The sequence below is a fragment of the Dromaius novaehollandiae genome, chromosome 2 (genome assembly GCF_036370855.1).
Source record: "Dromaius novaehollandiae isolate bDroNov1 chromosome 2, bDroNov1.hap1, whole genome shotgun sequence".
In the NCBI taxonomy this organism is placed as follows: Eukaryota; Metazoa; Chordata; class Aves; order Casuariiformes; family Dromaiidae; genus Dromaius; species Dromaius novaehollandiae.
In genome coordinates, this window is record NC_088099.1 from 78,912,556 (window position 1) to 78,924,942 (window position 12,387).

Consider the following 12,387-nt stretch of genomic DNA (forward strand, 5'->3'; position numbering starts at 1 on the left):
AGACAGAGAGGAAATATGTCCCCTTGGAATACCAGATCTTGAAGTCCTGTCTAGGCCTGAACTCTTCATTCCCCTCTCCGTCCAGTCTGTGTTCTCCCCCCAGGAATATTCGGTTAACTTCTTCTCAAACCATTTAACAAGTTCTTTAAGTTAGAAGCAGATTGTGATTTTGAGTTTATGTATGTCTTGGCAAAAATAACCTTTCTTTTATAAATAAACTTCTTAAGCTCTCTTCCTGATCTTAAAATGTACAGTGAGACCTTCCTGGCAAAAAATACTTTTCAAATAAGACTGGATTTGGTACTGTCTTCACAGCTGTTTAAAAAACTTATACTTGCCTGCTTTTTCTGGCTTTACCAAAGGGATGTAGTTGGCCAGTGACACTATTGACAAAACTGTGGGGTAGGTTTCTTTTTTTTTTTTTTTTTGATACGTATGATGCCTGATGCCTTGCAAAATTCCAGTTCCTAGAATAATGTGAATACAGAAGTAAGAAATGTCTTTTTTCTTTGCTTTCCTTGTTGCATAGAAATAGTAGGAAAATCAAATCTCAGAAACCTAGGTTTTAGCATCACGTGTTTTTTCAGTTAGTCTCCTGGTTTTGAGACTTAATATTGTTTTGGAAAGCTTAATTTGACTGGTTAAAATGTAATGCCTAGTAATATAAAATTTTAATCATCTCCTTTCTAACCTGTGCAGCAGCTGGAAAGCTAGGGTGAAGGCTGAGTTAAAGGAACAATTCCCCCTTCAGCAAATGTGAGAGACAGTAGTACAGAGGTGGCTCATACATTTCAGCAGAGCTATTTTGTGTTTCTGTTGAACATAATCTTGACTAGATTCTCTACTGCCATGCCATAAGGTGCAAAACCTTGATGGTGTTGCAAGAAAATGGCGAACTGAAACAGAGTTGGACCCCATTTGCTTTACAGAAATAGCAGAATGCTCTCGTTAAAGGACAGATTTTTCCTTCTTACATTTTTTTCTTTCTTCCCTGCTTACAGGCTAAATACACTGGCCTCATCTTCTATCATGAAGGCTGGCCGTTGTGCATCCATGAAAAAGTGGTGATACAGTTAGCATCTCTGCACAGAGTTCGCCTGAAACCAGGGGATTTTTACTTACAAGTAGTACCTGCAGGGAAGCAGCTGGCAAAGCTAGTTTTAAAATGCCCCTCCAGATGTGGGCAAGGAGTGGAAGAAGTTGCTATACCTGAAACGATGTATGGCTGCATTTTTACGGTGGCATTTTTGGAAAAGTTGAATTGTGAAAGAGAGCATATTCCTCTGAAGAGCTGCTTACTGACCACTGGCTCAGCCGTATATAGAACCCCATGGAAGAACATAATTAATCCCATCTTTGTTCCCACAACCGAAACCATCCTGTGTAATTACTCTGGTAATCTCTTTGATCGGATGATTAGTAATCATACTGGTGTTAGAGCCCCGACCCAGACCATGGAAAGCAACAGCTCATGTGACAGCTCCACTTCCAATGATACAGGCTCCACCGTGATAGAAGCCACCGGGACGAAGCACTGCAGCAGCCTCGATAGTGCTGTGCCGAGTTCAGCTCCTGCCTCAGAAAACAGCCTTGCATTAGAGTCCTGTAAGGCTTCTGATGAGAAAATCAAAGATGACTCTGTCAGTCTTGGTGAAGCTTGGTCCAGCATGAAAAACAGAGCTGTTGGGCCTGACAAGGACCTTGTGATTTTAAAAGATGAGGCATTATCACCGCTTGTAGAAAAAAAGCGTCACGTGAAAAGCATAACTTTCGATGCGGATTTGAGCAGGTCACGTCCAACAGGGCAACAACGTAGGGATTCTTCGTGTTTTGAGGCAAGACGTTTGTTTAGGAATTCATACATAGAAGCTCTGCAAAACCCCATGAACATCAGTTTTAGCTCAGAGGAGTCACTTGCAGAAGAGGAGGCTTCAGAGCACATAATGGACTCATGTGCTGTGAACGAAGGCAAAACTTGTGAGAAACAGGCTGAAAAGGGAAACTTCCTTTCTGGTAGGCTTGTACCAAAGGATGAAATGAAAGAAGGCATAAGCCTTGCTGATTCTCCCCTGGCCTTTAAAAAACTGCTTGTACCTCCTGAAACTCTGTCAATAGTAGACTGCAAGGCTGGGCCAAGACACTCCCGATCGCTGGACAGGGCATGCAGAGGTCCACATATTGTGGATCAGAGACCTGATAAGTTCTTGCATGGTGTGCCAGATGGAAACCCTAAAAAATGGTTAAATGGATGTGTTTCAAGGCCTGGAAAATTGGATTCTGGGTCATTTTCCATTACTGTGAGAAGCCACAAGCACAGCAACAGGGAGGAAGGTGAAAAATAAAAATCCTTTAGATTTCATTCTTTTTTTGTAACATTCTCATATGGTTTTAGCAGAATAATTAGCCTTTGTATCTAGATGGCTTCCTTTTTTTGGATCTAAACTTAAGAGTTTAACTTGGTTTGCTGTGATTGATGTTTCTTTTCTTATCTGTTCTGTCAGTGCTTTATTTATTTTCTGTTAAAATGTTTTCACACAAAGGGCTTTTCAAAACGCTTCGTATATACTGTTTTGGAATTAAAAAAAACGGTTGGGAGAGATCACCTGAAAATCTTGGTAAGTATATATGGACAAATGTGGAGGTATGACATCTTGCTTTGCCCATGCTCCAAGCCAGCTGCGAACTGGAAACTCATAGTTCAGTTAGTGTGCCAGTGAGCCTCAATGTGCCCTGCACCCGGACGAGACCTGGTATTCTTGTGTATTCATCTTGTATTCAAACACAGCAATCTAATGACTGTGGCTGTATGCCAGGCTGCCTCAGATCACAGGCAGAAAAGATTTGTGTTGCCCGTGAAACATAAGCTGGACAAATTCTATTATCTCGTCCTTGTTTATTCCCCTGTAGTTCCTTTTTTGAGCTATGGGGGTTTTTGGTTTTTTTGTTGTGTGTTTGTTTTTAACTCATTTTGAGTGTCGTGGGCCTTGCTGGGTGCAGAATGGAATCGACAGTGTTTGTGCATGTGACAAAGACCTAGAATGTGTCTTCCTGGGCTGCATATTTAAAGCAGGGACAAGTGACTTCTGTATGTTTTGTGGGTCTGCTTTTATCCTCAGCCATGTTTTTCATGGCTTTAGACCAATATTGTCACATTTGTGCAGTGCTTTTTTTGTCTTAATTGATCTTGCCGGTGTGCATGTACCTCTTCCAGGTCACGACATATAAACAGAAGTACCATAAATACCAGACAAAATTGCCTTGTGGCTTCATTCTTGATTCGAGGCTACAAACTAACTCACCCTGACCTCAGTACTGGAAATACTATAACATCTCTAGTTGCTTAATGTGTTGTTTGAATTGCTGGTATGAGAAATAGGGAAATTGAAATAATTGCTTCTTTCAATACAAGCTGGCAACAGAGAATTGCTAAGGAGCTATGAAACTCAAATATGGTGGGATAGCTTGCATAACTGGAATGCTGCAGTGGATGGATACACGCTCTTTAGGAAGGACAGGCCAGGAAGGTGAGGAGGGTGAGCAGCTGGAGTCTGTGGAGTTCTGCCTAGGAGTAGACGGTGGGCTATCTGCGATCTTGTGGATAAGGATTAAGGGGCAAACTAATATGAGTGACACTGTTGCAGGTGTTTGCTACAGGCCACCTGATCTGGAAGAAGTAGTAGATGAGGCCTTCCACAGACAGCTGGAAGTAGCCTCACATTTGCAGGCCCTGGTCCTTATGGAGGACTTTAACTACCCCAATATGTGCTGAAGGGGTGACACAGCAGGGCACAAGCAAACCAGGAGATTCCTGGAGAGCATTGATGACAACTTCCCGAAACAGGTGATAGAGGAGCCAACAAGGAAAGGTGCTCTCCTGGACCATTTACTTACAAACAAGGAAGGGGTAGTTAGGGATGTGAACCTTGGCTGCAGTGACAATGAGACTGTGGAGTTCAGGATCCTACTAGGAGGGAGCAGGACAAAAAGCAGGATTACAACCCTGAACTTTAGGAGAGCAGACTTCGGCCTCTTCAGGGACCTGCTTTGAAGAGTCCCATGGTATAGGATCCTAGAAGGAAGAAGGGCCCAAGAAAGCTGGTTGATATTCAGAGATCGACTCCTCCAAGTTCAAGAGTAGTCCATCCCAATGACCAAGAAGTCAACCAAAGGGGGCAGGAGACCTGCACGGATGAGCAAGGAGCTCCTGGCAAAACTCAAACAGAAGAAGGAAGCGTACAGAAGTTGGAAGCAGGGACAGGTAACTTAGGAGGAATACAGGGACATTGTCCTAGTATGCAGGGATGGGGATAAGAAGGCCAGGGCCCTTCTGGAGTTTAATCTGGTGAGGGATGTCAAGGACAACAGGAAGGGCTTTTTTAAATATGTCAGTAACAAAAGGAAGACTAGGAGAAATGTGGGCCTGCTGCTGAACAAGGCAGGGGCCCTAGTGACAAAGGACACAGAAAAGGCAGAGGTACTGAATGTTTCCTTTGGCTCAGTCTTTACTGGTAAAACTGGCCCTCAGGAATCCCAGGCCCTGGAGACCAGGGAGAAAGTCTGGAGAAAGGGAGACCTGCCCTTGGTGGAGGAGGTCCTGGTTAGGGATCACTTAAGCAAACTGGACATACACAAGTCCATGGGCCCTAATGGGGTACACCCACTAGTGTCATTGCAAGGTCACTCTCAGTCATCTTGGAAAGGTCATGGTGGTCGGGATTGATGCCTGAGGACGGGAAGAAAGCAAATGTAACTCCAATCTTCAAAAAGGGCAAGAAGGAGGACCCGGGGAACTACAGGCCAGTCAGCCTCATCTCAATTCCTGGAAAAGTGATGGAGCAGCTCATTCTGGATGCCATTTCCAAGCACATGAAGGACAAGAAGGTGTAGTCAGCACAGATTCACCAAGGGGAAACCATGCTTAACCAACCTGACAGCCTTCAATGATGGGATGACTGGCTGTGTAGATGAGGGGAGAGCAGTGGATGTTGTCTACCTTGACTTCAGGAAGGCTTTTGACACTGTCTCCCATAACATCCTCAGAGGCAAGCTCAGGAAGTGTGGGATAGATGCGTGGACAGTGAGGTAGATTGAGAACTGGCTGAAAGGCAGAGGTCAGAGGGCCATGGTCTGTGACACAAAGTCCAGTTGGAGGCCAGTAACTACCAGTGTGCCCTGGGTGTCAATACTGGGTCCAGTATTGTTCAACTTACTCATCTTTGCACTGGATAGGACTGGGAGGAGTGGCTGATACAGCAGAAGGCTGTGCTGCCCATTCAGAGGGACCTCGACAGGCTGGAGAGATGGGCAGAGAGCAACCTCATGCAGAATCCTGCACCAAGGGAGGAATAATCCCCGCATCAGTACAGGCTAGGAGTTGACCTGCTGGAAAGCAGCTCTGCAGAGAAGGTCCTGGGAGTCCTGGTGGACAAGTTGACCATGAGCCAGCAATGTGCCCCTGTGGCCAAGAAGGCCAGTGGTATCCTGGGCTGCAATAGGCAGAGCATTGCCAGCAGGTTGAAGGAAGTGATCCTTCCCCCCCTGCTCAGCCCTGGTGAGGCCACATTTGGAGCACTGTGTCTAGTTCTGGGCTCCCCAATATAAAAGAGACATGGAGCTACTGGAGTGAATCCAAAGAAGGGCCACTGAGATGATTAAGGGACTGAAGCCTCTCTCATATGAGGAAAGGCTGAGAGAGATGGCTTAGCCTGGAGAAGAGAAGACTAAGGGGGGATCTTACTGATGCGTATAAGTTTCTGAAGGGAGAGTAGAAAGAGGATGGGGCTAGACTCTTCTCAGTGGTGCCCTGTGACAGGATGAGAGGCAATGAACACAAACTGGAACACAGGAAGTTCTGTCTGAACATAAGGAAAAACTTTTTTACTGTGAGGTGGATAGCAGAGCACTGGAACAGGTTGCCCAGAGAGGTTGTCAGGTCATCATCCTGTGAGATACTCAGAAGTCATCTGGACAGGGTCCTGTGCAGCATGTTCTAGGTGACCCTGTTTGATTGGTGGGGGTTGGACTAGATGATCTCTGGAGGTCCCTGCCAGCCTCAACCGTTCTGTGATTCTGTGCTCCCTGACTTGGTCCTTGTCCACTGCTCGTAGTTCGAACTGTTTCACTAAACACAGAGAATGGGGAACTTTGTTGGCGAAGACTAAGGCAAAGAAGGCATTGAATAATTCAGCCTTGTGTGTGTCTACTGTCGCTAAATCACCCGCCCCATTCAGCAGTGGTCCTACATTTTCCTTGCTCTGTCTCTTACTGCTGATACAGCAGTAGGAGCTTTTATTGCCCTTGATGTGGCTTGTAAGTCACAACTCTGGGCTTTGGCTTTGCTAACACCATCCCTAATTGCCGTGGCAGTGTTTCTAAATTCTTCTTTTGTAGCTTGTCTCTGCTTTCATCTCCTGTCTGCTGCCTTTTTGCATTGGAGCTCTGTGCTGAGTTCCCTGCTTAGTCAAGCTGATCTCTCCTGTTACATTTACATGTTTTCCCGAGTATTGGGTTGGACTGCCCTTGCACTTTGAGGATGCTGTCTTTAAAGACCTGCCAGCTTTCTTCAGCTCCTTTGACCTTCACAGCTGCTTCCCATGGGATCCCTCCTGCCAGTTTCCTGAATGCACCAAAATCTGCTGTCCACTTCATCCAGTTTCATAACGCAAAGTTACAATTGTAAGCTTTGCATAATGAAGGACCCAGAGGTGGGCATGGAGTGTAAACATGTATGTAATCGTGATCAGACTGTATATTGTAATGCAGAAAGAAGATCACAGGAAGATCAAATGCGGCTGCAGACTTCTCTTGATACTTTAATTCCAAGCTTTCAAGTGCTCAACTTGCAGCCTGAACACTCTTATAAAATAAGATTATAATCTGTATGTCATTCTTTTTTGCTTGCATCTGGACATATTCTACACATCTTCTGTTATTGAAGAGCAGTCTCCCACTGTTTAGGGAAGAAAAAAATAACCGATTCTTTCATTTGTCCAGGCTTTTATCAGCACTTGACAGTAACCAATTCAGAAACTGGTTTCCAGGGAGGTGATGGTAGCACAGCTATATATGCACCTGTTATTCTCTTCCGTCGTGAACATGACTTACTCCCTGCAAATACTGGAAGCCTTTGCAACAGACTACCAAAACAGTTACTTGAGATCAATCAAGAGTTACTGCAATCTGGAGTCTTTTCTCTGTGTGGTATGTATTATGGAAATTACAATATATTTGGTGGTAGATGAAACATACACAAGGCATGAATGTGTAGTTTTTTCAACTTCAGAATACCAAAGATAAATTAAAGATAGGTTACCAGCTGGTATAAAACTACAGTTCTGCTGAAAAGAGCCAACCTCATTTATAGCAGTCCATCAGAATTAATTGGAGGAGCAGCAGAATTTTGCAGGCATTTTGATCACCTAAGAATGGTTGTCTCAGCTTTTGACCGCAACACTCAAAAATTGCTTTAAGCAGAAACACTTCTTAGTGTTTTTTAAATGAGCTTTGCTAGTTTTCAGACATGCATATGCAAAAACTTTCCTCTAAATCTCATGTTCATAGCTAAACCTTTTATAAGCCCTTCCTTCTCTTTGTCTAGGAAGCCGAGACAGAAGTGGCAGAGCAGTGATACAAGTCTGCACAAGACATTCCATCTGGTTAAATGAACATTGCACAAGTACAGCAGTTGCTCATCTTCTGATGTATTTATATAGTATCCCCAGGTATGAAATGAGCCAACTCGCTGGTCTTTGGCTTTTTTTTTTTTTTTTTTTTTTTTTAATGGTTACACAGATGTTAGGGTTGCAGAGACCCTGCTATTATGGAAAGCTCCTAACTGCTTCCTCATTTCAGACAGCACTAAAATTCTGTGTGAGCATCACACACTGGTAGGAACAAGAGGTCAAGAGGTCTTAATTTCATAGCTTGTTTTACTGTTAGCTGTAATGTTTAATACTTGGTTTGTGTGCTAAATGATCATTTTGTGGTTGGAGAGATGTTTGCTGTTCTATAAAATTACAATTTTGTTACTATTCACTGCTTTTGAATAAGGTACCATAATTGAAAGCCTGTTGTGTGTGACATACTCCTGTATGCCTCTGGTTTAGAAGTAGCTTCCAGTTGTACTGTCAAGTACCTGTGCAGTTGCATCACCTTTAAATGCAAGTGGCTGTCTTGAGATACTAAATTGTTAATTATTAAGGTGATCTTACAATCTCTTGCAATGTTCTTAGAGCTTGTACAGTATGCCTTCTGGTGGCTAATTAGAGGTGACACAAGCAAAAGAGTTTTCTGCTACAGTGTGCTGGCATAATCTTTGCTCAAATGCCAGATGCATGTATATTTGAACTTAAAGACTCGGTGGTCTAGCTTGGGCTAAACTGGTTAACCTAATAACGGTGTTATTTTCAGTTTAGTTTTGCTTTAATTTTTTGTTTGCTGTGTAACAGGAAGCAAAGAGAAAATAATTTGAGTTTGTGTCCTTTAAACATTACCTTGATTGTGGAACCATGAAACAAGACCCAACTGATTCATTCTCTAACTGCAGTCAGTTTGATTTGTGCACATAAAACTGGGTTTATGTGTTAGAGATTGCCTGAAGATTGCTTTGCATATTTGATCCTTCAGGTTTAGTACTGGTTATTCTTTCCAAGAGATAAATATACATGGTAGAATAGTGTCCTAGGAAAGCTTTTAATGATGTCTCACTGTTTGTAGAAGCTAATTATAGGTTTCCCACTTCTGCTGTTTTTTCTGCAGTATAACTTATTTAATAACTTACGTAGTCTGTCTTATTACAAGTCCACAGTTGACATGCAAGCATTTTTATTGGTTTTAATAAGAATAATTGTGGAGTGGTGTTTTATTCCCTTCCCCAGCTATCTTTTCCTGTCTAAAGATACAGAATGCAAAAATCCATATGGATAACCTAGTAACTCATATTACTTGGTTTTCCCCACATTGAACACCCATTGACATACTGAGTTCTCTCACTGAATTCAGCTGTCTCTTTTAATGTAAAAGTGCTGGCCTAAACTTTGCAAACCTGGAGGCTGGTATAAATTCTACCTTTGGTCCATTTCTCAGCTATAGTAGAAGTTGTGAATCATGGGAAAGTAAGAATGTCCAATGCCAGGAAAACAGCATAAATGTCACTTTGCCTATGAAAAGTAAGACAGACAGTGAGGACCACAGGAGCACTCTAAGAGAACAGAAAGAGGGTAGTACCTCTTCACATATTTTGTACTGAGATTTCTTACTATTTGGTTTTGTCCTCCTTATTTTAAGCAAAGACATATTAAAGCCTAAGTAAGAGTCCTCAAGAATTGAGTAGGGGGAGGTTGTGATAGTCGTCTATAAATGACATTCGATTTATTTAATGATTTACCTCCCTCTCCCTTAACCTGTCCACTCCCCACCCTGAACTCCTTAAGTAAACGGCTCTTTAGAATGGGAACTGACAGAGAGAACAAGAATGCTTATTGATTGTACATTCCACTTTCCTGTGTAAAGAGTTGCAAAATAGGTGGCTATCCCATGAGAAAGACATTTACAGTATCTCTTTGAGTATTTTAACTTTTGGAAAACATGGCACACATCATGTTCTCCCATGAAGAAACACACTCATCTTGCTTTATTGTTTTTGAATCACCGAAGAGGGAGTAACTGCTGAAATAAAGTTACTTGTAGAGATTCTGAGCCTGTTAGAATTGATATAATTTTTTAAAATAAAAAACAAACTGCTTTTGTTACTGTACCCCAAAAGGACTTATTCTTCATTTCCCTTGTCCCACTCTGGTTCTCTGAATTTTTACCTAGAATTGTTGTTTATGCTGTAATCACAATGACATCAAAATTTTGTTTGTCAAGGCATGAGTTTCAGTAAATGGCTGTATCTCAATGAATGACTGTTTCTCATTTGCTATTTTATATAATTATAGTTGTTCAAAAATGAGAAATGTATCATTTCCTCTTTAAAAAAAAATACAAAGTGTGCTGTCCTGCCAGGTAAACATTTTTAAAACTTTTAATGAAAACTTTTGTATTTGAAGAGTTCTCTTTCTCCACACCATACTTCATAAAGAAATTTGTGGTATACATTTTTAGTATGAGTATATGGGTGAAGATTGTTTTTAACAGACCTTTTTTATTTTCTTCTATGGAGGTAAATGCAAACCTACTTTTGTAGCTTCATTCATTTGCACATTTGCTTTGGGATTTCATTTGCATATCCAAAAAAACCTAAGGGGAGTTGGGTGAGATGGAAGACATAGGAAAAGTGGCAAGTCTGTGTTAATCTGTGGTTTACAAAGAAACTGGCAATGCTTTTAAGGGAAAACATTATCCTAATCTTGAATATTTGAACAAACTGGTATTTAATCACTGAGTTTTAGCAAGTAAGATTTGTAAAGAGTTTTCAGAAGTCCATGTAGATTTAAAAAAAATGGCACAGGCTTCGAAGAACACAATGAAAATATGAACCTTGATTCATGTAAGTTGCCTTATAGAGATCAAGGGAGAATACTTATAATTGCAATTTACTTTTGTCCCCTGAGGGTGCCAGGCCTTAGCATAAGATGCTTAAGGCATCCTGAATGCAAATAGGCCTGGGAAGAGATTTGAGGCCCCTTGGGGCCATCTCCCTCCCACAGTCACTGCAGTTGTATCCTCAGAATAACATTTGTAGTCTAGCATTCAAGAATCTGGTTTTTTGTTGTTGTTGGTTTTTTTAATAGGATTTAAGCTCCCAAGTGCCATTTTAAATTCCTTTTAAAATCACAGTCGTGGAGACTAGGATTTTGACTTACAAACTTGAAGTCACCATAGGTATATTTAGAACTGTAACTCTGTATCTGATTTTTACCCATGAAAAATTTTACCTTTATAGATTCAGATCTCTAATTTCCTTTGAATCTCAGAGATTTTTGCAAAACTTTATCAAAATAAATGTATATACCCAAGTAATGAAACTCCAGCTAAGGAGAGTATTTAAATTTCAGCAACTTGCTTGAACTGTTGATGACTACAATGCAATGCCTTAGTCTTCCAGACAGTCAGCACAAACTAGTTACTCTTTTATTCGTAAGTTCAGATCATTTTGCTTATCTGCCTGCAGTGTTCTGAACAGGGGAAAAGAACTCTGTAAATAGAAGAATTTTTTTGATAGCAGAAGAGACCTTAGCCACCCTTAAAGTCAGCCTTCTTTCCAGCTCGACAAAGGCTTTCCTTCAGAAAGGACATCCAAGTGAGGCTGGGGAATCACAATGAAAATAAATTAGCAGTAGGGCACCCACTGTTCTAGGAAGAATAGATGGATAGACACCTCCACAGCAAGCATCATACACAGCTCTGGGACAGACCACTTAAAGCAGGATTATTCTTCTCTAATTCCAAATACTTTAGCAAAACTAGCCACCTGTGCTTCTCTCTTTCCACTGAGTGTAGGAGGAGCCTATCTAAAGGGTGACTGTGCCTTTGTCTTAAACAGCTACTGTAAGCTTCTTACAGTGTCTGTCTTATTTTCTCTCTCTCTCACTCTTCCTCTCCTCCTTTCCCTGTTATATACAGTGTCTAGATGACCAGCTGGAACTAGGCACCTAATCTCTAGATGCCTATAGCTAAGTGATCAAAGTCCTACCCTCAGTCTCTGCAGTCAGTTCCTCATTTTTAAAATGTGTTTAATAGCACTTACCGTCCCTATGACCTTGTAACAATGATGTTAATGGTAAAGATTGTAGAAGAGATGTGAACGATAAAGCTTCAGGGACCATGGACACCTGGACATGGATCAGAGAATCGGGAAGCAGAACTCCTCGCAAATCCTTGTTTTCCTGACAACGTGGTTTTGGGAGAATCAGTAGTCCTTCTCCTAAGAGTGTTATGCCCGTAACAGCTTTCCAGGACAGTGTGATTTCTCCTACTTTGAGCAAAAGTTAAAACGTATCTTAAGATTAACCCATGTGTTGTAAGTGAACCCATCCTCAGTCCATTTGTTCTGGTAATGGCCTAGAAGCCTTCAGCATAGAACTTCCTCATGAAAAGAAGATGGCTTAAAAACACACCTGTCTTTCTGTTGCTAGGAAGGAGGTACGTGATTTGGGCGTTGTTATTCTAGTGGATGCACGGAAGTGCCAGCCTAATTCTTCCCTTTTCAGAGCATTCACAGCAATGCAGGTGAGTAGTGCTTGGGAGAGGCATCCTGTCTAAGTGCAAAATGAAATGCTAGGATTTTTAAAACATGCTGTGATACATATTTCAGTTCTGTTGGGAATAGCTTTCTTACACTGGTTGCTGTTCTACAGAGTAAGGATTCACAAGGATGAGGTGAAAAAGTTAAAGCAGAAAGAGTTCTGAAAATAAGATTAACGAAAAAGTTACTTGAGAGAGGTT

The 12,387-nt window shown here is 41.7% G+C and overlaps 1 protein-coding gene across 6 annotated transcripts in view; it reads left to right on the forward strand.

Moving 5' to 3' along the window:
- Window positions 1-12,387, forward strand: part of PLEKHG4B (pleckstrin homology and RhoGEF domain containing G4B) — a 65,348-nt gene that overhangs the window by 24,271 nt on the left and 28,690 nt on the right. For 5 of the 6 annotated variants that reach the window (XM_026107117.2, XM_026107120.2, XM_026107121.2 and 2 more), the window contains exons 3-7: window positions 1,002-2,331; window positions 2,541-2,615; window positions 6,994-7,200; window positions 7,598-7,721; window positions 12,078-12,171. In XM_026107117.2, the coding sequence (XP_025962902.1) occupies window positions 1,002-2,331; window positions 2,541-2,615; window positions 6,994-7,200; window positions 7,598-7,721; window positions 12,078-12,171 (1,830 nt within the window). The remainder of the gene's footprint in view (window positions 1-1,001; window positions 2,332-2,540; window positions 2,616-6,993; window positions 7,201-7,597; window positions 7,722-12,077; window positions 12,172-12,387) is intronic. The other variant, XM_026107119.2, reaches the window with a different exon arrangement.